This window comes from Silene latifolia, chromosome 2 (assembly GCF_048544455.1).
Source record: "Silene latifolia isolate original U9 population chromosome 2, ASM4854445v1, whole genome shotgun sequence".
Classification (NCBI taxonomy): domain Eukaryota; kingdom Viridiplantae; phylum Streptophyta; class Magnoliopsida; order Caryophyllales; family Caryophyllaceae; genus Silene; species Silene latifolia.
Window position 1 is genome coordinate 189270986 of NC_133527.1, and position 24584 is coordinate 189295569.

A 24584-nucleotide genomic window follows, 5' to 3' on the forward strand; every position below is an offset into this window, starting at 1 on the left:
AACTCAATTTGATATTTAATTGTAAAATTTATCATTATTAATATTTTGTATTCATCGGTGGAAAAGGAAAAGTTCAGTATAATTCAATTGTAGATATAATAAAGTATAATGAAAGCCTAATTACAGATATGATATATTAAAAGCCCAATTACAGATACGATATATAGAAAGCCCAATTATAGCCAAATTCATTTAGGCGGGAAAAATTGAAGATTTCTTATTCTTTTAGTATTAGAGAGAGTTTGAATTCCAAGTTATTGAAACAATATTAAAGATAAAAAAAAACTAAAAAATTTAACAGTTTTATTTAAAGTTAATCTAAATTCAAACATTTAATAACAAAACCCAATTTTTTTCAAGATCGAATGAGCTCGAGTTTGACTCAAGACTTTAGACGAGCTTGTACCCGACTCGGTTCGTTATGAGCCCTCTATCTGGGAGTTGTGTAAAAGAACACTCACTCGGATTGTATCTATCACTAGGATTCACTACTCAAAAACGCAGTCTCCTACTCTCCCTATCTCCTTCCCAACCACCACCGGCGTCACCGCATCACCTCGATTTCCGACGACCACCAACACACCGTAAGTCAACACTCACTATTTCTCCCTTGATATTTATTTTATCCCTACTTTAAACGTGATTTTTAATTGATTGTTCATATTGTTAATTTAGAATTTATAATGTTCAATTTCTGCTTATTTACATTTGCGATTTGTGTAATTCGCAGCACCGTCTCGACAAATTATACTCCTTTCGTCCCAAACTCCCAATCATTTGTTCGCCTTTTATATTCTTTCGAAATTAAACATATGATTGGGACGGAAAGCTTTTATTGCGCTCTCTATACAAAAAATAGTGATTGATTTACATTTGTGATTCGTGTAATTAGCACCATTTCGGATAAATTGTACTCTCTTCGTCTCAATCATTTGTTTACGTTTTATATTCTTTAGAAATAAACAAATAATTGAAACGAAGACATTGAACTCACAGAAAGAGGTGATTGATTTCGTGCTAATAGTCAAAATCAATGCAAGATGAAAGTAAATGAATCACTTTTTGGATTATTTTCGGAAGATTTAAACTTTGGAACAATTTGGATTCCTTAGACAAACTTCTGATCATTCTTGGCAAATTTCCCCTACTTGAACTGATATAAATTTGTGACTCGTTGGGGCCTATGTTCCGTTGTACTGATACGATCCATTGCAAATGTCCCACACCGGTCATATAGGAGAGTAAGGAGACTTGTGTAGTTGTGTGGGATTTATTGGTCTACAGCGATGTGTTTTTACGGTATTGTAATGATTTGCTTTTTTTAGTGATTATCTGTGTCTTTTGCAGTTTGTGGAAAGAAGTCTGCAACGATTGCGCTAACAATAGCCTCAAAGTCACTGCTCATTCGTTTGGAAGAGAAATTCATTGCTTTGGCAAAATCATGTAGCAACAGTAATTACCTTCATCAGATTCATGCTCAGGTCATTGTTAACGGTCTGCAGCACAGTCGGTTTGTGATTCCCAACCTAATTTCAGTATGTGCAGACTTGAAGAATATGAGATATGGCCGCTGCATGTTTGATCAAATGCTTGATCCAAATGATGTAACATATAATGTAATGTTCAAGGGGTACAACAACAATGGTCAATATAAAGAGGTAGTTTCTTTGTTTGTGAAAATGGTAGAACTTAATGTTAAACCCAGCTGTTATACCTTTCCAATGGTGTTGAAATCTTGTGGAAAATTGTCGGCATTGTGTGAAGGTCAGCAGGTGCATTCTGTTGTGACTAAAAATGGATTTAGAACAAACCAATATGTGGGTAACACTTTGATTGAGATGTATTCTGGAGCTGGTAAAAGTGGGCAAGCGTACAAGGTCTTTGATGAAATGTCATTGAGAAATATCGTTGCATGGACCAAAATGATAAGTGGGTTTATTATGTGTGGTCAAATGGTGGCAGCACAAAGTATTTTTGACCTGGCTCCTGAAAAAGATGTTGTTTTGTGGAATATTATGGTCTCAGGCTACATTGAGAAGGGAGAGATGGAAACTGCTTATACGCTCTTTAAGAAAATGCCCCACAAGGACGTAATGTCCTGGAATACTATGTTGAGTGGTTACGCCAACAATGGGCAAATTGAGGCTTGTGAGAAATTATTTAATGAGATGCCAAAGAGAAATGTTTTCTCTTGGAATGGTATAATTAGTGCATACGCACACATATCCCGCTTCATTGACGTGTTGACCACTTTCCAGCAAATGCTATCCGAAGCTGATGTAGATGCAAATGATGCTACCTTGGTTACTGTAATATCCGCATGTGCAAGATTGGGAGCACTTGATCTTGGGAGGTGGTTACATGTGTATGCCCAACGAAAGGGATATGGACAAAACATTTTCGTAGAAAATGCTCTGGTGGACATGTATGCAAAATGTGGGGAGATAAAAAGTGCTATCTATGTGTTCAAAGGCATGGTAAGAAAAGACTTGATATCTTGGAACACTATGATTGGAGGATTAGCCATGCATGGCCATGCCCTAGATGCCCTAACCGTTTTCGATGACATGAAAAATGCAGGAGTACGACCTGATGGGGTAACCTTTATTGCTGTTCTTTGTGCCTGTACTCACATGGGTTTGATTGATAAGGGGCTTGCTTATTTCCGGAGCATGGCTAGTTACTCTATTACCCCTGAGATTGAGCATTACGGCTGTCTAGTGGATTTATATGCCCGAGCTGGTAGTTTGTGTGAGGCCCTCAATGTGGTGAACACAATGCCCATAATGCCTGATGCAGTCATTTGGGCATCTTTACTCGGGGCTTCAAGGGTTCACAAGAATATTGAAGTAGCTGAGCTCGCTCTCAGTCGTCTAAACCAGCTTGAACCTGGGAACCCAGCAAACTATCTTATGTTGTCTAACATTTATGGGGAAGCTGGGGAATGGGAAACTTTGTCAAAGCTAAAAGTTGCGATGAAGCATACCAGATTTAGGAATGCACCTGGATATAGTATGATAGAGGTTCTTGACAATGTGGTCGAATTCTATTCGTTCGATGAGAGGCATCCCAAAACTGAGGAAATCTACACTTGTTTGAGAGATTTGACCGAGCTAACCCAGTCACTAACCTGTCAACTTGAGGATTTGGATATTCAACTGGAAGCTTAAAAATAATAGGCAACCCAAGCCAAGTGAGCGAGGTTCATATTTTGTTATATTTGCAGGTCTTCGATAAACTGTGTATATATTCCATTTTCTGGACTCCAGCTTTGAGCACACAACATTCAAGATTCCGGAGGCCTTTCTCATTTGATCACATGGGCTCTTGCAACCTAAGTGCCCATTCTGTTTTAATCCAGGTTAGTCAATACTAAGGGTGTGTTTGGATTGAGAGATTTGGAGGGAAACGAAAGAGAGGGAGAGTAGGGGATTTAAAATCCCTTGTTTGGATAGCAAATAAGTGTGGAAGGGAATGGAGGGGAAGAGATTTGGAGGGATCCATTTTCCCTCCTCCAAAGTAAATCAAAATCTCTCTATAATAGACAAGATTTAGAAGTAATTGTATCCAAACACCCACGCCCCATTTGCCCTCCCCTTCCCTTACCTCCCTTTCTCTTCCCTCCTTCCCCCTCCCCTTCCTTTCCCTCCACTTTTGCTATCCAAACATACCCTAAGTGTCTGCTCATGAAATCTTTATTTTTGTACCTTATTTCTTTGTCATTTAGACTTTAGAGTTTATTCTCCTCTTGATTTGTTAAAGATGTCTTTTAATAACTACGAGTACTTGCTAAATCTTATGATATCAGTCAATTTGTCTCGTGGTTATGATTTTCCGAGTAATCTATGTACCACTGGACATGGGCCATTGCCATTCCTAGTTCAATTTTGCTAACCTGATTGGTCTTTTGTGATTATTATTCTCTCTCTGAAATATATGTATGATGGTATCAAGTAATACCTCGCAAGTGCACGATTTTATCGTTGTACACTTTAGAGGGTCGATCCCACAAGGAGTAGGTGGACTACTAATCGTTCTAATTCACGAGGTTAGCTAAGTCGAAATAAAATAGGGAGGTTGTAACGAACTAGCACTAAACTAGCAACTTAAAAGACTAAAAACTGGACAAGCAAAGAACAAGCTAAAGGATTAAGAAAAGATCAAATAATGGGAAAGGCTAGAACTCGGTTCTCCCACGAATATGCGTAATTCCACATGCTAATTCTCTCGGCTAATAAAAAAGGGTAGAATGGTAAGGGGGAGATGGCTCTAATTCGCCTAGAACCTCCCTTCCGGGTTCGCAAAAGGACACTAGCTACTCCAACTAACCCCCCTTCTGGGTTCGAGAGTCGGTATTCCTAACTCAAAACCCAACAACCACGAAAACATGCATTTTTCCAAGGAGGTCAAGAATTTGGTCAAGATCATTAAGTACTCATCGTATTCCGAGTCATCCCACTCCTTCCGGAGGTCGATTTCAAACGCTAGTCTAGAGGCACCCTCCCTCGGTTCTCCCTTCCGGTCTCAACCTTAGTTGGTGACAAGGTCAAATTTCGGGTATCCAATTTACGACCTAACCAACTCCCGTTGGTGGACAAGGGTCACAAGTCGACACTACCCAAAAGTCAATCCTTAACCATGCAATTCCTCTAAACTACCCTCACCAATTTCCCCCAAATAATTAGCCTTAATGAGATTTAATTAGTGAAATTACCCATACCGGGTCAAACCGAGTCCTAGAAGAGGACTACTCACTAATCATGTTTCTAAAGGCAAGATTAACAATAAAGATGGAGTCTTTAAGCATAAACATAATGGAAGGATGAATTCTACTTCTAAACATGCAACAATCCAACAATAATTAAGAAGAAAGATAATTTAATCTAGTAATGAGGATGATTAAACCAAAAGACACAATCTTTAACAAAAACAACTCAAAGATTCAATCCTTAACTCAAGTAAATCAAAGACTAAATCTTTGGGTGAAAATAACAAGGATGAACAAAGAGGAAATGAACAAGAGTGAAAACAATAACAATCAAACAACAAAGATGCAAATTTAACATAAACAATCAACAAACTTAAAGGAAAAAGCAAATGTAAACTAATGAAAATAAGGAGAGAAGTAATACCAACTCCAATAGCAAGAAAGGAATTAGGATAGAATAATAAAGAAGGAGGAACCTTCAATCTTCTTACAACCCAATTTCTATTACTCACTAATTTAAGAACTTGTCTAATTAAGGAATGATTAGTAATGTAATTAACAAGATCCAAACTTGGAAGAGGAAATAAATTTAGATCTAGGGTTCTGTGTCTAAACACGATTTTTGGGGAGTATTTATAGTGTCCTCCTACTTAGGTTACAAAAAGGGGGATTAAGACAAAACACGGGTAGCAGTGACCGCCAGCCGGTCAACCGGCGGCCGGCTGCCCCTCCGGCGCCGAGACATCTCAATTTTGAAGCTTTTGCATGACCAAGGTGACGCCCTGCCGGTTGGCCGGCTGGTCGGCCCAGGGACGTCCTCCGCTTTTTCCTCCCCTTTCTTCCTTGCTAACTTCCTCGTGTGCCTTGTTTCTTGCCAAAATTTCCTTTAGCTAGCTCATTTACCTACAATCGAACACCGGAATCGGTAGTAGCGGGAATATGGGGCAAAACGCAAGAAAAAGGCCTAAGATTGTGCCTAAGTAGTCCAAAAGATTAGCAAAAAGAAGGGTAAAAAGGGGCCGAATGTTTATTCATCAAATCTCCCCACACTTAGTCCTTACTCGTCCCCGAGTAAGTCCTCAACCAACGTACATGGCACTACTAAGATAAATACGGAGAGTGGGTGCACAATATAAGCATCACTCAACTACGCTACTAACTAAGCCGATCGAGTATTAGCATACTCAACGCCCCTTCAACTCACAATTTGACACCCATGAGGGAAGAGTGCCCTATTGCAAGGCAAGTTGGGTCTTGCTACAAAATGGTGATGCATCTATCATGAAAGCACGTAATCAAGCAATAGAATACATCTAAAAAAAGGTCCACTTACCTCATCTAAGTGGCCGGATTTTTCAAGCAACAAAACACGGTCTTGGTCGGGAGTACCGTCTCAGAAGTGCCAATTTAGGTGTCAACCCCCTAAGCATGGCTCAAGCTACCCTAATGTGACCAATGCCCAAGAAACAAATTCAAGAGCGGGGTAAGGGGAAGAGGGCAAGTCCGCCGAGAATTACTAAACCGACACGAGATTCAACCCAAAGACCCATGACTAAGGGGACCTAGGCAACGACATCCTCACGGTTTTCGCTCGTCACTCAATGAAAGAACATGGTGATTTTTGTGATTAATAGTAACCAAAATCACTCAACTAACTCAACTAGCGAAAACGTGTCCGCAATCTAATGTGTAAGACCGTCCTATGTCCAATGAAATGCAAACAATGATAAAAATGCATACAATATGAAGCAAAGGGTTGTAACGGGGCTAGGGAGTAGGTCGAAACGGGATTGGTGCAAGCACCGTTTGGATATGTGGAGTTCAAATCAAGAATTGCCGACACATCTAAACCCATTTCTTATTGCAACATATGAGACACGTCTATGCCCTAACATAGCATGGATCACCAAAACTATGCAAAAATTGCATAAACCCAACTCAAATTGGAAAAACTCAAAAGTACTCCTCTTATTTCAACAAATGGTAACGTCTACACCGTAACAAAAACTCGGTTTCCCAAGTCATGCAAAAATTGTGTAAACCCGACTCATTTTGGAAAAACATCAATTTGCCCCTTTTATTTAGCAACGGCTTTTTCTACCCCGTTTAATAATGAGGAGGGGTGTTGCTTGCCTTTTTCTTTTCTTGACAATATATATATAACACAAGTAACTCATTTTTTGGATTTTTCATGACTTTTTCACTTTTCTATTTTGTTTTTCATTACCTTTTTCAAAACCTCTTATCTATTTACAATGCCGAAAACACCAAGCTTTTGACCCGAGTGGACACGTACATTATCCACCATCATAACCCAAATCACCTCCTACAACACAACTACAAAACCGACCAATTCTTGATTAAGGAAGAGTGGTTATGGAATGTAGCTATCTTGGTGGGTTTGCCAAATGAATAGGCTAAGGCTCAAGGGGGTGAATCAAAAAGGGAAATAATGGAAGGGAGAAAACAAGGCTATTTGGCTATGTGAGGTTCATATGCAAATGAACTTTTGCTTCATATCATGTGCACAAAAATGTAATGCAATTTCATAGTCTAAGGACGAAATGACACACTTGTGCGTCTTGATGTGACACGCCTCGCGAGCAGTAGGGCTACTCTCAAACCTAGATGAGGGCGGGGTATGAATGTACCCACCCTAGGAGGCTCTACCTTTTCCTTTGAGTAGCTAAGTCGAGCCTAAGGTCTAGTCTACGGCCCTAGGTCTCACAAGATTAGTCTAAACTCATTGGTCAAGCCCGCTTCCCTCGGCTAACTAAGAGGTCACGGGTGCGAGTCACGGGGAGGGGGAAGGCACAATTGGGCACAAAAACTCATCATGGGGGTACTTGGTTCCCTTCCTAGACCATGTTCGTGCAGAACATTTATTTACAAACGGATGCAAGATTTCAAATTGAAAAACATGTATATACACGGACATATGCATGCGAGATTTGAACATAACAAGGAAACATGCAACAAGTCAACTAAACCTTTCAACACATCAATCACCAACAATCCAATAGTTCCCCAAAGGAACATCCAAGGCACAAAAACCCGTCCTCCTCCATATTATACAACAATAAAAAGAGAGAAAACGGAAAAGGAGAAAGAGATAGGAACATGTATACCAATCGGTCTTCTAGTCTCCTTTTTGCCTCAAACGGTTGATGCATATGCCAAAGGTTAGCCAACAAACAACATATATATACAATGCAATGTTTTTGTGATTTTTTGAAATTTTTCAATTTTTAGTAATTTTTTGAATTTTATCAAATTTACAAGTATTTACCAATATAAACAAATATTCACAAGAGTGGATATTTCCCTCCCCACACTTGAGATGTACATTGTCCTCAATGAACAAAAGCATAGGGAGTGAAGAAGAAAAAGAAAAGGACATATTTTTGCATTTTTTTTTTTGATTTTTTTGGAAATAAAAATAACATATTTTTGGTATTTTTGTTTTTGAAAAATTAAAATGACATGTTTTTGGGTTTTTAAATATAGGAATTTCCTCCCCACACTTATTTATTTACATTAATTCCAAATGAAAATAAATGTGTGGAGGAAATTAAAAATGAAAATGCATGTTTTTGTGTGTTTTTTTTTTAGGCCCTCCCCACACTTATTTATAGACATGGGAGGGCATTTAGAGAAATAAACGAACATGTTTTTGTTGGTTTTAGCAATTTTTTCAATTTTTTTGTGATTTTTAAAATAAGGATGCAATGCATGCTCTATTCTATATGCAATATTTAAATTACAATGCAAGTCATGCTAAGTGAATGCAATTACTAAATGTAACAATATATTACAAATTTGAAATCTAATGTAATCTTATATGAATGCAACTAAGTGAATTTCTAACTAAATGCATACTAAAAATTAAACATGAATGAGAGAATTTGGATTTAAGGGAGAGATCATACTTGTCATTTTGGATTTTCAAACGGGAGCATAAGCCTTATGATGGTGCAAGGCTATGAATTACCAAGAGCCACTCTACTCTTCCAACCAACAAGAAATTTTACAAATCTTCAAGAAATGGAGAGATGAAATATTAACAAAGGGTCATGGAACGAGATGCATAGGAAGCCACCATTGCCAAGAGCTCACATTTGAAAGTACCCTCTCCACTTCACCAACTCAATTATCAAAATCAATATCATCATCCAAATTGAAATCATCATTTCACGCGTCACGAATAACATCATCATCGGTACTCAAGTTCCACCCTCCTCCGGACCCCGACGCCCCCGCATCACCGTGGAATGTAGGAGCCACTCCACTATACCACGCACCACTCTCTTGATGAACCACGGGAGTAGGAAAGGCCGGGTTACCAAGTAGTCCGATTGCATGTGAAGCCCTCCACGAATAGTCGGTGCGGTGTATCCTTGGGCGGGCCATTGGAAGTAATCCGGGTGCGGCCCATCCCTAGTGACAAACCCGCGGTGGGCATAATCATCATAAATAGGGAAGTTCCCTACTCCTTGGTTATAGTAGATATGGTCTAGCCTTTGGTTCACCGCGTCAAACCGAGTGTTCATTTCACTCTTCAATTCACCCAATCCCAAGTTCAAGTTGTCAAAGTACCCTACTAAAGTCGGGTCAAGGGGAGGGTATTGGTAGTTCGGTTGTTGAGACGTGGAAGGCATAGAGTGAGTGTCAAATTGTTGTGGCAAAGAGGTAAAAGTGGATGGGTGGGATTCCGAGGTCGGGCCGTGGCGTTCTCGCCGAGAAAGTGTTTTGGGCACCCCGGTGTGGTCACGCTCATGTACCGAGAGGAGGTAACTAGATTGATCTTGCTTGATTGTTGTTGCCTTAGTATTTGGAAGGACAATTGAATCCTTGTCATCGATTTGCCAATACTCACGGTTATCGGCCGGGTCAACTTTAAACCATTCCAAAGAGTGGGTCAAGTAGAATTTTGAAAAGACATTGGGCTCTTGAACCGGGTTGTACAAAGACTCATCAAACCCACCTATATCCTTGGCCAATTGCGTGATCATCCCGCCCACAAATATTCCCACACTTTGATCCGGGAAATTTGCCAATTTCCGAAGGTGGAGTACAAAGTGGTGAGCTATGTTTATTTGAAACGGCTTGGGCTTTTGGAAAAGGTAAGAGTCAAGGATGTTTAGTTCATCGGTTCTAACGACCCACGGTTCACTCCTAGCAAAGATAGTCCACCCCATGAATCGATGCCAAACCCTAATAGCCGGAAAATGAATAGAGTTGGCACTCCTTTTCCCTATTGTGGGTTCGGGCTTACCCGAAATAGCCTCCCAAACCCGAGAATGATGAAAATCGGCGGGTTCTCTATAAGAGTCCATGTAATTCAAACCGAAAGCTTTTCCAAACCTCTTCAAGGTCATAGTATGGTTGCGGTTCATAAGACGGAACCTAATTTCAACAATTTCACCGGTACTTCTCCTTTTATCCACTTGGAGTGAGCTCATAAATTCCCAAGTAAGGCAAGGGTAAATCAATCGTTTAAGGGTATACAAGAATCCCATTCCAACCCCCCTAAATAGTTTCTTGGCATCGGTATCTATCCCTAAATCCTTCATAGTTTGGCTACAAATGAATTTAGTAGCATGAATGGGACGATTTTTGAATAAAAGGAACTTACGTTTTTGAGCCCCGGATGCGAAGACAAGATTAGGGAAGTCGGGATCTGGCGAGGAATCCGTCACTTAGCCACCCCGAATTGAGCCGAGTCCATAGCGGCCCTAGCCGTGTCCGCTCTTGTCCTCTTGGATGCCATCTTCAAGTAAGTTGAAAAGGTTGAGTGTTGGTGTGTGGGTTAATTAGGGAATTAGAGAGGATTTTTGTGTTGAGGGATTGTAGAGAGAGAGAGCGATTTTTAGAGAGTGGTGGGAATTTGGGTGGGTGAATGAATTTATAGAACCCGTAGAAATGGCATTGAGCCGGTGGGGTACCGGCCGCCGGCAGCCCGGCCCGTGGTCATTCAACATTTTTTCAAAAAATCGATTTTGAGTTTAAAAAATTGGATGTCTCGGCGCCGGTACGCCGACCGGCCGCCGGTCCACCGACCCTCTGTCATCTCAGCATGATTTTGAAATTTTTTGATAGCCAAAATTCCTGACGCCTCGGCGCCGGTACGCTAACCGGCCGCCGGCCCACCTTCCCTCCGTCAAGCCTTCCAAAGTGGACGAAATGATGACTAACTACCTAAAATGCATGCTATATACAAATTCCATGGGTTGCCTCCCATGTAGCGCCCTTATTTAATGTTGTAGGCTCGACCAAGTAAACAAGCCAACAACTTTCATGAAGAGGACGAAAAAACTTAATTGACTAGAAGGGTTTCAAGGATCTTCATCTCCCTTTGGACGGGATTTCCCACGTGATAGTGTTTTAGTCTTTGACCGTTTACTTTAAACGTTCGGTCTCCTTGGCTTATTTCAACCGCCCCATGAGGGAAAGATCGGACAACGGTGAAGGGTCCGGTCCATTTCGACCTCAACTTCCCGGAAAAGAACTTCAAACGGGTATCATATAGTAGAACCAATTCACCCTCCTTGAACTCTCTCCTAACGATGCACTTGTCGTGAAATTTTTTCGTCCTTTCTTTGTACAACTTAGCATTCTCATAGGCTTCAAGCCTAAATTCCTCCAATTCGTTCAAATCAAGGAGTCTCTTCTCACCGGTCGCCTTCAAGTCATAGTTGAGATGCTTGATAGCCCAATATGCCTTGTGTTCAAGTTCCACCGGCAAATGACAAGCCTTGTCATACACCAATCGGAATGGTGAGGTACCGATTGGTGTTTTGAAGGTCGTCCGGTAAGCCCACAAAGCATCATCAATCTTTAAGGACCAATCCTTTCTCGACTTGTTCACGGTTCTCTCAAGTATAGTCTTTAAATCCCGGTTGGAAATCTCGGCTTGCTCATTAGCTTGTGGATGGTAAACAAGACTCTTCCTTTGTTGCACACCATACTTTCTCAACAAGGCTTCTAATGCTCTTTCTCCGAAATGTGTGCCATGATCGCTAATGGGGACTCTTGGAACCCCAAACCTTGGAAAAATGATCCTTTGAAGTAGCTTGATCACTTCCTTAGCATCACAAGTTTTGGTCGGGATGGCCTCAACCCACTTGCTTACATAGTCGACCGCCACAAGTATGTACTCATTTCCGAACGATGATGGGAAGGGACCTTGATAATCTATCCCCTACACATCAAAAAGCTCAACCTCAAGCATGAAATTCATTGGCATTTCATGTTTCCTTGTGATATTTCCACTCCTTTGACATTTATCACATCCTTTAACATAAAGGGCAACGTCACGGAATAGAGAAGGCCAAAAGAAACCGCATTGAAGTACTTTAGTGGCCGTTTTCTTGGAACTTGCATGGCCACCACAAGGTAAGTCATGGCAATGGCTCATTATGAAGGTAGCTTCCTCTCTCGGAACACACCTTCTTATCATCCCATCGGCACAAGACTTATACAAACATGGGTTATCCAAATAATAGTGTTTCACATCATGAAAGAACTTCTTCTTCTTGTGATAGTCATAATCATGAGGGATTATCCCGGAGACCAAATTGACAGGTTAGTGACTGAGGAGATGGCCTCAAGAACTATGGAATGGGGAAGTGATAGGCAATTGAGAAAGGGCAAGAGCAAGGATTCTAATTCGGTTTTGAATGTGGAGGTTAAGGGTATGATAGATGAACTCACCCAACAAGTTGCTTTGCTAAATTCGAAACCATCAAGCTCCGATATGAGACAAGTCTTGTCTTGTGAGTTGTGTGGGGAACAAGGGCATACTCCCATTGGGTGTCCCTTGATTTCACCCTTCTAAGAGGAATGCTATGAGCAAGCAAATGGAATTTGGGAATCCACAAGTGCAAGGCAAGGGTTTAACAATAATAACAACAACCATTGTGCACTCATAAAAGCACGTAATCAAGCAATAGAATACATCTCAAAAATTCTACTTGAAAATGATGATGCATCCTCCATTGAGGCACAAAGAAGGCTTAACCCCATAATGAAAGAAGTCGTAAGGAAAGAGGTCCTCAAGCTACTTGATGCCGGCATTATCTATCCTATTTCGGATAGTAGGTGGGTAAGTCCGGTTCACGTAGTTCCCAAAAAAGGAGGAATGACGGTAGTGCGAAATGACAAAAATGAATTGATTCCCACGAGGACGGTAACCGGGTGGAGGATGTGTGTGGATTATAGGAAGTTGAACAAATCCACCCGGGAGGATCACTTTCCCTTACCGTTCATGGACCAAATGTTAGAAAGATTAGTTCAACACAACTACTTTTGCTTCTTGGATGGCTATTCGGGATTCTTCCAAATCCCTATCCATCCAAGTGACCAAGAAAAGACCACCTTTACTTGTCCATTTGGCACCTATGCATATAGGAGAATGCCATTTGGGCTATGTAATGCACCATCTACTTTTCAAAGAGCTATGATGTCCATTTTCTTCGATTTTGTTGAACAAGAAATGGAAGTTTTCATGGATGATTTTTCGGTTGTTGGGAAAAGTTTTGAAAGTTGTTTGGCAAATTTGGAGAAAATTTTAAACAAGTGTCAAGAGTCTCACCTTGTGCTCAATTAGGAGAAGTGCCATTTTATGGTACAAGAAGGTGTTGTGTTGGGACACATAGTGTCCAATCGTGGAATAGAAGTTGATAAGGCTAAGGTTGAGGTCATTGCTAGTCTCCCACCTCCCACCAATGTCAAGGGGGTGAGAAGTTTCCTTGGACATGCGGGCTTTTATCGCCGCTTCATCAAGGACTTCTCCAAGATAGCGAGACCTTTGACCGAATTGTTAGCCAAAGATACTCCTTTTGTGTTCTCTAACCGATGTCTTGATGCTTTTAATAGGTTGAAGGAAGCTTTGACAAGTGCTCCGATCATACAACCTCCGGATTGGAACTTGCCATTTGAGCTAATGTGCGATGCAAGCGATCAAGCCTTGGGCGCGGTTTTAGGCCAAATGAAGGATGAAAAGGTGCATGCAATTCATTATGCAAGCAAAACTCTTGATGAAGCTCAAACCAATTACTCAACTACGGAAAAGGAACTCTTGGCGGTAGTTTTTGCTATGGAGAAGTTCCGGACCTATTTGGTGGGAGCTAAAGTGATAGTGTTCACCGATCATGTTGATTTGAGACACTTGCTCATCAAAAAGGAGTCCAAGCCTCGGTTGATTAGGTGGATACTACTTCTTCAAGAGTTTGACATGGAGATAAGGGATAAGAAAGGAGTTCAAAATGTGGTGGCCGACCATTTGTCCCGGTTAATCAACCTCAATGTTTAAAATGGGCTTCCTATCAATGATTATTTGCCCGATGATCACTTGTTGTCCCTAATTTTGGGAGAGGCGCCATGGTATGCGGATATTGTCAATTATTTGGTCTCCGGGATAATCCCTCATGATTATGACTATCACAAGAAGAAGAAGTTCTTTCATGATGTGAAACACTATTATTTGGATGACCCATGTTTGTATAAGTCTTGTGCCGATGGGATGATAAGAAGGTGTGTTCCGAGAGAGGAAGCTACCTCCATAATGAGCCATTGCCATGACTTACCTTGTGGTGGCCATGCAAGTTCCAAGAAAACGGCGACTAAAGTACTTCAATGCGGTTTCTTTTGGCCCTCTCTATTCCGTGACGTTGCCCTTTATGTTAAAGGATGTGATAAATGTCAAAGGAGTGGAAATATCACAAGGAAAAATGAAATGCCAATGAATTTCATGCTTGAGGTTGAGCTTTTTGATGTGTGGGGGATAGATTATCAAGGTCCCTTCCCATCATCGTTCGGAAATGAGTACATACTTGTGGCGGTCGACTATGTAAGCAAGTGGGTTGAGGCCATCCCGACCAAAACTTGTGATGCTAAGGAAGTGATCAAGCTACTTCAAAGGATCATTTTTCCAAGATTTGGGGTTCCAAGAGTCCTCATTAGCGATCGTGGCACACATTTCGGAGAAAGAGCATTAGAAGCCTTGTTGAGAAAGTATGGTGTGCAACAAAGGAAGAGTCTTGCTTACCATCCACAAGCTAATGGGCAAGCCGAGATTTCCAACCGGGAGTTAAAGACTATACTTGAGAGAACCGTGAACAAGTCGAGAAAGGATTGGTCCTTAAAGATTGATGATGCTTTGTGGGCTTACCGGACGGCCTTCAAAATACCAATCGGTACCTCACCATTTCGATTGGTGTATGGCAAGGCTTGTCATTTGCCGGTGGAACTTGAACACAAGGCATATTGGGCTATTAAGCATCTCAACTATGACTTGAAGGCGGCCGGTGAGAAGAGACTCCTTGATTTGAACGAATTGGAGGAATTTAGGCTTGAAGCCTATGAGAATGCTAAGTTGTACAAAGAAAGGACGAAAAAATTTCACGACAAGTGCATCGTTAGGAGAGAGTTCAAGGAGGGTGAATTGGTTCTACTATATGATACCCGTTTGAAGTTCTTTTCCGGGAAGTTGAGGTCGAAATGGACCGGACCCTTCACCGTTGTCCGATCTTTCCCTCATGGGGCGGTTGAAATAAGCCAAGGAGACCGAACTTTTAAAGTAAACGGTCAAAGACTAAAACACTATCACGTGGGCAATCCCGTCCAAAGGGAGATGAAGATCCTTGAAACCCTTCTAGTCAATTAAGTTTTTTCGTCCTCTTCATGAAAGTTGTTGGCTTGTTTACTTGGTCGAGCCTACGACATTAAACAAGGGCGCTACATGGGAGGCAACCCATGGAATTTGTATATAGCATGCATTTTAGGTAGTTAGTCATCATTTCGTCCACTTTGGAAGGCTTGACGGAGGGAAGGTGGGCCGGCGGCCGGTTAGCGTACCGGCGCCGAGGCGTCAGGAATTTTGGCTATCAAAAAATTTCAAAATCATGCTGAGATGACAGAGGGCCGGTGGACCGGCGGCCGGTCGGCGTACCGGCGCCGAGACATCCAATTTTTTAAACTCAAAATCGATTTTTTGAAAAAATGTTGAATGACCACGGGCCGGGCTGCCGGCGGCCGGTACCCCACCGGCTCAATGCCATTTCTACGGGTTCTATAAATTCATTCACCCACCCAAATTCCCACCACTCTCTAAAAATCGCTCTCTCTCTCTACAATCCCTCAACACAAAAATCCTCTCTAATTCCCTAATTAACCCACACACCAACACTCAACCTTTTCAACTTACTTGAAGATGGCATCCAAGAGGACAAGAGCGGACACGGCTAGGGCCGCTATGGACTCGGCTCGGTCGGGGTGGCTCAGTGACGGATTCTCGCGATCCCGACTTCCCTAATCTTGTCTTCGCATCAGGGGCTCAAAAACGTAAGTTCCTTTTATTCAAAAATCGTCCCATTCATGCTACTAAATTCATTTGTAGCCAAACTATGAAGGATTTAGGGATAGATACCGATGCCAAGAAACTATTTAGGGGGGTTGGAATGGGATTCTTGTATACCCTTAAACGATTGACTTACCCTTGCCTTACTTGGGAATTTATGAGCTCACTCCAAGTGGATAAAAGGAGAAGTACCGGTGAAATTGTTGAAATTAGGTTCCGTCTTATGAACCGCAACCATACTATGACCTTGAAGAGGTTTGGAAAAGCTTTCGGTTTGAATTACATGGACTCTTATAGAGAACCCGCTGATTTTCATCATTCTCGGGTTTGGGAGGCTATTTCGGGTAAGCAGAACCCACTGATAGGGAAAAGGAGTGCCAACTCTATTCATTTTCCGGCTATTAGGGTTTGGCATCGATTCATGGGGTGGACTATCTTTGCTAGGAGTGAACCGTGGGCCGTTAGAACCGATGAACTAAACATCCTTGACTCTTACCTTTTCCAAAAGCCCAAGCCGTTTCAAATAAACATAGCTCACCACTTTGTACTCCACCTTCGGAAATTGGCAAATTTCCCGGATCAAAGTGTGGGAATATTTGTGGGCGGGATGATCACGCAATTGGCCAAGGATATAGGTGGGTTTGATGAGTCTTTGTACAACCCGGTTCAAGAGCCCAATGTCTTTTCAAAATTCTACTTGACCCACTCTTTGGAATGGTTTAAAGTTGACCCGGCCGATAACCGTGAGTATTGGCAAATCGATGACAAGGATTCAATTGTCCTTCCAAATACTAAGGCAACAACAATCAAGCAAGATCAATCTAGTTACCTCCTCTCGGTACATGAGCGTGACCACACCGGGGGTGCCCGGCAAACACTTTCTCGGCGAGAACGCCACGGCCCGACCTCGGAATCCCACCCATCCACTTTTACCTCTTTGCCACAACAATTTGACACTCACTCTATGCCTTCCACGTCTCAACAACCGAACTACCAATACCCTCCCCTTGACCCGACTTTAGTAGGGTACTTTGACAACTTGAACTTGGGATTGGGTGAATTGAAGAGTGAAATGAACACTCGGTTTGACGCGGTGAACCAAAGGCTAGACCATATCTACTATAACCAAGGAGTAGGGAACTTCCCTATTTATGATGATTATGCCCACCGCGGGTTTGTCACTAGGGATGGGCCGCACCCGGATTACTTCCAATGGCCCGCCCAAGGATACACCGCACCGACTATTCGTGGAGGGCTCCACATGCAGTCGGACTACTTCGGTAACCCGGCCTTTCCTACTCCCGTGGTTCATCAAGAGAGTGGTGCGTGGTATAGTGGAGTGGCTCCTACATTCCACGGTGATGCGGGGGCGTCGGGGTCCGGAGGAGGGTGGAACTTGAGTACCGATGATGATGTTATTCGTGACGCGTGAAATGATGATTTCAATTTGGATGATGATATTGATTTTGATAATTGAGTTGGTGAAGTGGAGAGGGTACTTTCAAATGTGAGCTCTTGGCAATGGTGGCTTCCTATGCATCTCGTTCCATGACCCTTTGTTAATATTTCATCTCTCCATTTCTTGAAGATTTGTAAAATTTCTTGTTGGTTGGAAGAGTAGAGTGGCTCTTGGTAATTCATAGCCTTGCACCATCATAAGGCTTATGCTCCCGTTTGAAAATCCAAAATGACAAGTATGATCTCTCCCTTAAATCCAAATTCTCTCATTCATGTTTAATTTTTAGTATGCATTTAGTTAGAAATTCACTTAGTTGCATTCATATAAGATTACATTAGATTTCAAATTTGTAATATATTGTTACATTTAGTAATTGCATTCACTTAGCATGACTTGCATTGTAATTTAAATATTGCATATAGAATAGAGCATGCATTGCATCCTTATTTTAAAAATCACAAAAAAATTGAAAAAATTGCTAAAACCAACAAAAACATGTTCGTTTATTTCTCTAAATGCCCTCCCATGTCTATAAATAAGTGTGGGGAGGGCCTAAAAAAAAAAAACACACAAAAACATGCATTTTCATTTTTAATTTCCTCCACACATTTATTTTCATTTGGAATTAATGTAAATAAATAAGTGTGGGGAGGAAATTCCTATATTTAAAAACCCAAAAACATGTCATTTTAATTTTTCAAAAACAAAAATACCAAAAATATGTTATTTTTATTTCCAAAAAAATCAAAAAAAAAAAATGCAAAAATATGTCCTTTTCTTTTTCTTCTTCACTCCCTATGCTTTTGTTCATTGAGGACAATGTACATCTCAAGTGTGGGGAGGGAAATATCCACTCTTGTGAATATTTGTTTATATTGGTAAATACTTGTAAATTTGATAAAATTCAAAAAATTACTAAAAATTGAAAAATTTCAAAAAATCACAAAAACATTGCATTGTATATATATGTTGTTTGTTGGCTAACCTTTGGCATATGCATCAACCGTTTGAGGCAAAAAGGAGACTAGAAGACCGATTGGTATACATGTTCCTATCTCTTTCTCCTTTTCCGTTTTCTCTCTTTTTATTGTTGTATAATATGGAGGAGGACAGGTTTTTGTGCCTTGGATGTTCCTTTGGGGAACTATTGGATTGTTGGTGATTGATGTGTTGATAGGTTTAGTTGACTTGTTGCATGTTTCCTTGTTATGTTCAAATCTCGCATGCATATGTCCGTGTATATACATGTTTTTCAATTTGAAATCTTGCATCCGTTTGTAAATAAATGTTCTGCACGAACATGGTCTAGGAAGGGAACCAAGTACCCCCATGATGAGTTTTTGTGCCCAATTGTGCCTTCCCCCTCCCCGTGACCCGCACCCGTGACCTCTTAGTTAGCCGAGGGAAGCGGGCTTGACCAATGAGTTTAGACTAATCTTGTGAGACCTAGGGCCGTAGACTAGACCTTAGGCTCGACTTAGCTACTCAAAGGAAAAGGTAGAGCCTCCTAGGGTGGGTACATTCATACCCCGCCCTCATCTAGGTTTGAGAGTAGGCCTACTCGCGAGGCGTGTCACATCAAGACGCACAAGTGTGTCATTTCGTCCTTAGACTATGAAATTGCATTACATTTTTGTGCACATGATATGAAGCAAAAGTCCATTTGCATATGAACCTCACATAGCCAAATAGCCTTGTTTTCTCCCTTCCATTATTTCCCTTTTTGATTCACCCCCTTGAGCCTTAGCCTATTCATTTGGCAAACCCACCAAGATAACTACATTCCATAACCACTCTTCCTTAATCAAGAATTGGTCGGTTTTGTAGTTGTGTTGTAGGAGGTGATTTGGGTTATGATGGTGGATAATGTACGTGTCCACTCGGGTCAAAAGCTTGGTGTTTTCGGCATTGTAAATAGATAAGAGGTTTTGAAAAAGGTAATGAAAAACAAAATAGAAAAGTGAAAAAGTCATGAAAAATCCAAAAAATGAGTTACTTGTGTTATATATATATTGTCAAGAAAAGAAAAAGGCAAGCAACACCCCTCCTCATTATTAAACGGGGTAGAAAAAGCCGTTGCTAAATAAAAGGGGCAAATTGATGTTTTTCTAAAATGAGTCGGGTTTACACAATTTTTGCATGACTTGGGAAACCGAGTTTTTGTTACGGTGTAGACGTTACCATTTGTTGAAATAAGAGGAGTACTTTTGAGTTTTTCCAATTTGAGTTGGGTTTATGCAATTTTTGCATAGTTTTGGTGATCCATGCTATGTTAGGGCATAGACGTGTCTCATATGTTGCAATAAGAAATGGGTTTAGATGTGTCGGCAATTCTTGATTTGAACTCCACATATCCAAACGGTGCTTGCACCAATCCCGTTTCGACCTACTCTCTAGCCCCGTTACTGAAGGAAAAGTAGATCTATATACTCAACATATTCATATATGTTTTATGTTAATTTGTCATAAAATTAAATGGTGATCTTATGCATGCAAACTATAATCAATATAAAGAAGAAATCTGTATCTTACATTGGTATTTTGGTTTATTTGGGCACAAGAGAGATCTCCTTCTCTCTTATTCTTGTGCTTTCCTCAATGGATGAACTAGGATCCAAGTATAGGATCCCTCCCAAAGTATAATACCCAAAGCAAACTCTTAATTAAATTAATATTATGAATACTAGAATAATATTAATTTAACATAAAAATTGATCCAAAAATATTATGGAACTCTCTATTATTTCGGTTAGAGAGAAGGAAGAGTTTTTATCTTTCTAAAACTTAAATTTTAGATGAATGAATAATATCTTATGCACTAATCTCATATGTAGTGTATAATGGGTAAATAAGAAGAAAACCAAAGTGGTTTTTCTTCTCAAAAACCAGGTGGAAGAGGGGAGAAGAGGGAGCCAATGCATGCACTAGTTGTTATTCACAATGATCACTAGGTTTGCATGACTAGTCAATTAGGGTAATCATTATGCTTACCACTCACATAATAAACATAATATTATCCTAAATCCTCCCTTAATTTCGGTACATATGTAAAATGGAATCCATTTTATTTTTGTCAATTTGTCAATATGTCACATGTCACATAAAATTGTTATGTATTTTTAACATATTAAAAATCAACGTATTAATAAAAATACGTTATATACAAAAATCGACCTAGTAATTCATAATTACTTGTACCAAAATATTTTACCAATTATAAATCACAACAATTTGTATTTATAATAATTCATTCAATTTAAATTGTTTCCTTAAACAATAATTTCATCTGAGTAATGAAACAATTCGATTATTTAGACCGTATCTCATTTAATCAAATTTCAAAGAGACACGTAAATATTACTTCCAAAATCGTCCGTCAATTTTAAATAATTTAATTGACTCGTAACGTTATACGATCAATTAATTGATCCATTAAGAGTGTTGCCCTTTAGGTATGACCTGGGGATCAATGATCACCACCGTCGCACGACAAGTAATGTCAAACTCTAGTCAGCCAATCATTACCGATATGTGTGGACCAGTTGACAGTAGAATATTACTTCCCAATTGTATTCTTTATAATGAGACTTAAACATGTGATCATCATGATCAACAGTTGTGATCGCATTATTGTCGGAGGACACATATTCCAACAGTTACAACCCTTTGCTTCATATTGTATGCATTTTTATCATTGTTTGTATTTCATTGGACATAGGACGGTCTTACACATTAGATTGCGGACACGTTTTCGCTAGTTGAGTTAGTTGAGTGATTTTGGTTACTATTAATCACAAAAATCACCCTGTTCTTTCATTGAGTGACGAGCGAAAACCGTGAGGATGTCGTTGCCTAGATCCCCTTAGTCATGGGTCTTTGGGTTGAATCTCGTGTCGGTTTAGTAATTCTCGGCGGACTTGCCCACTTCCCCTTACCCCGCTCTTGAATTTGTTTCTTGGGCATTGGTCACATTAGGGTAGCTTGAGCCATGCTTAGGGGGTTGGCACCTCAATCGGCACTTCTGAGACGGTACTCCCGACCAAGACCGTGTTTTGTTGCTTGAAAAATCCGGCCACTTAGATGAGGAAAGTGGACCTTTTTTTAGATGTATTCTATTGCTTGATTACGTACTTTCATGATAGATGCATCACCATTTTGTAACAAGACCCAACTTGCCTTGCAATAAGGCACTCTTCCCTCATGGGTGTCAAATTGTGAGTTGAAGGGGCGTTGAGTGCGCTAATACTCGATCGGCTTAGTTAGTAGCGTAGTTGAGTGATGCTTATATTGTGCACCCACTCTCCGTATTTATCTTAGTAGTGCCTTGTACGTTGGTTGAGGACTTACTCGGGGACGAGTAAGGACTAAGTGTGGGGAGATTTGATGAATAAACATTCGGCCCCTTTTTACCCTTCTTTTTGCTAATCTTTTGGACTACTTAGGCACAATCTTAGGCCTTTTTCTTGCATTTTGCCCCATATACCCGCTACTACCGATTCCGGTGTTCGATTGTAGGTAAATGAGCTAGCTAAAGGAAATTTTGGCAAGAAACAAGGCACACGAGGAAGTTATCAAGGAAGAAAGGGGAGGAAAAAGCGGAGGACGTCCCTGGGCCGACCAGCCGGCAGCCGGCCAACCGTCAGGGCGTCACCTTGGTCATGCAAAAGCTTCAAAATTGAGATGTCTCGGCGCCAGAGGGGCAGCCGGCCGCCGGTTGACCGGCTGGCGGTCACTGCTACCCGTGTTTTGTCTTACTCCCCCTTTTTTGTAACCTAAGTAGGAGGACACTATAAATACTCCTCAAAAATCGTGTTTAGACACAGAAATATATGTATGATGGTATCAAGTAATACTTGCTAAATCTTGCGAGGTATTACTTGATACCCCTGTGGTTTGTCACTTTGTCTATGGTACCCTTGAGGTTCGTTGTTTGTGCCAATGGTACCCTTGTTGGGTCATGGGCGTTAATTTAAGACTAACGGAGTTAGATTAAGGCCCATAACTTTTTTGGCGGGAAAATTTGTGTTTTTAACAACTTTACTAAAAAATGGAGTTTGCACCAAATGCCTCTGTGATTTGCAATATACGATTTTCTCATCCAACAGCTACTCATCATCTTTTATAATAAACACATTCAACACTTCCATTGAACAACTCCATTCAAAGTTCATGTCACTAAAACCCTAATTAAATAGGAAAAATCAATGCATGTTTAAAGAAAATTACAATCATCAAATCACTATTAAGCATATAGAATATCATGTTAATTTTGGTTTGATGAAAAAATTGATAATCTATTACGGAAAAAAATCGTACCCTTTTTATAAAGATAACCTTTGATGAATAATCAACAACAAGGATGAGATTAATTTGCTTACAATCAAAACGATGAAGATAAATTAAGGAGAAATTTTGTTGGATATGAATGAATTAAGGAGGAACTTTGTTGAAGGTGGAAAAAAAAAAAGAGTACACAGGAAGCTTTATTAGGGTTTTTGATCTAATGTGTGTGATAAGGGAGGATAAAGGGGGATTAATTAGAAGTATAAGAGTCATTAGGAATAGGTTTTCCTGCCCAATTGTAGACTACTAACGAAAATAGTAACGACAGTGGCACACTAGGCACAAATAATGAAACTCAGGGGTACTGTATATACATTCTTAAAAAGAGGGGTACCATGGACAAATTGACAAACCACAAGGGTACCATGGGAAAAAACCGTAAACTGAAAGGATGTGTGCTTCTAATATTACTCAAAATTCACATTTATAATGACAAATAATCATTAGATCAATCGACTTGTAAATGGTAACGGTAAAATAGACTGTATAGTCTTATTGATAACAAGAATATCATATACTTTGGTAATTTATTCAGACGAATGAGTGTACCAGTATATACTGTACGAATGTACGAGTATTTTTTAGGCACTCTCATACGGAGTATTTCATAATTCGTAGTACATACCCCGTCTAATTCACACAAATACTATCCTACAACCAGTTGTATAATAGCATTATACAACTACCTCAAAGTTGTTGAGCTCTTGCATAAAGTTGTTGAGTTATTTTACAAGTTATTGAGCTATTTTACGAAGTTATTGAGCGTAATAATTATTCTGTTAATCTCAATAACTTTGTATCATAGCTCGATAATTTTGTTAAAAGAGCTTAGCAATTATGTAACAACGCTCAATTACATTGACTAAGTTGTATATACAACCGGTTGTATAATACATTTGATGGGGCATATTCTGCACTCGCTGACCAGTCAACATATTGAGCAAGGTCAAAGATATCCGCAGCAAGTCAACGGCTTAGACACTGACGACAAGCGCGACTTTGTCGGCTGTCTCTTGGGTCCCATTGGGCTGGGCAGGCGGCCAGCCGAGGCACACATCCGCGAACTCATATCCAAGACCCCTCGGCGGTGAGTCAACGGGGCCCGCAGCTCGCCATGGGTCCCTCGGCCGAGGGGTAGATCGATCTTTCCACCGGCCTAGCCACTTGGCCACTACGTGACAAAAGGTGAAAGTCTATAAATACTCCTCAACTCTCATTGAGGAGGAGATCCACAATTTAACCTAAGAATCACTATTCATCTGGTAATATCTTCCTTATCTCTCTACAATATATACTTCACCAAGTAACAACAACTTATCCCTTTAAGTTTACTGACTTGAGCGTCGGAGTGAGTTCGCTCGGCCCAAAGCAGAGCCCTCAGTTTGTTCATTGTTTCAGGAGACCGCAAGGAGGATTCAACCAAAGACGTCATTCTACAAGCACGGGTGGTAACAAATAACTGCTCTGGAATTACACCCGGAACAACATTAATTGTCTAATTCAGCGAAAATGTAGAATCATAGTGGAGCAATTCATAGCATATCTTCAATTACATTACTTTATTGTATGTGTCCCCTGAACAATAAACGATTTAATAACTTGGCGGTTCTAAAGGAAATAGTAGCCAGTGGTAGAATTTGGCGTCGTAGGGTCGTCGATCATCCCCAGAACAATGAACGATTTAAAATCTTTTGCTGAAATTTTTGCTACTTAAT

At 40.4% G+C, this 24584-nt stretch overlaps 1 protein-coding gene across 3 annotated transcripts; it reads left to right on the forward strand.

Moving 5' to 3' along the window:
• The first annotated feature begins 401 nt into the window (after window positions 1–401).
• On the forward strand, window positions 402–22590 carry LOC141643963 (pentatricopeptide repeat-containing protein At3g29230). Of its 3 annotated transcripts, none has more exons than XR_012543809.1 (3): window positions 402–584; window positions 1348–3361; window positions 22042–22590. XR_012543809.1 is itself a non-coding variant. In XM_074453371.1 (2 exons), the coding sequence occupies exons 1-2, from the start codon at window positions 422–424 to the stop codon at window positions 3168–3170; spliced, it is 1986 nt and encodes a 661-aa protein (XP_074309472.1). In that variant the 5' UTR covers window positions 402–421; the 3' UTR covers window positions 3171–3916. The 3 variants fall into 3 exon arrangements, 1 of the variants encoding a protein (XP_074309472.1); XR_012543808.1 differs by lacking the exon at window positions 22042–22590 and adding an exon at window positions 3678–3916 and having other exon boundaries at window positions 1348–3378; XM_074453371.1 differs by lacking the exon at window positions 22042–22590 and having other exon boundaries at window positions 1348–3916.
• The last annotated feature ends 1994 nt before the right edge of the window (window positions 22591–24584 follow it).

Excerpts from the sequence above, each read along its gene's own strand:
- LOC141643963 (XM_074453371.1), top strand. The coding sequence starts at position 422 with ATGAGCCCTCTATCTGGGAGTTGTGTAAAAGAACACTCACTCGGATTG. Across the intron at positions 585-1,347 it reads CCGACGACCACCAACACACC|TTTGTGGAAAGAAGTCTGCA; the intron begins GTAAGTCAACAC and ends TGTCTTTTGCAG.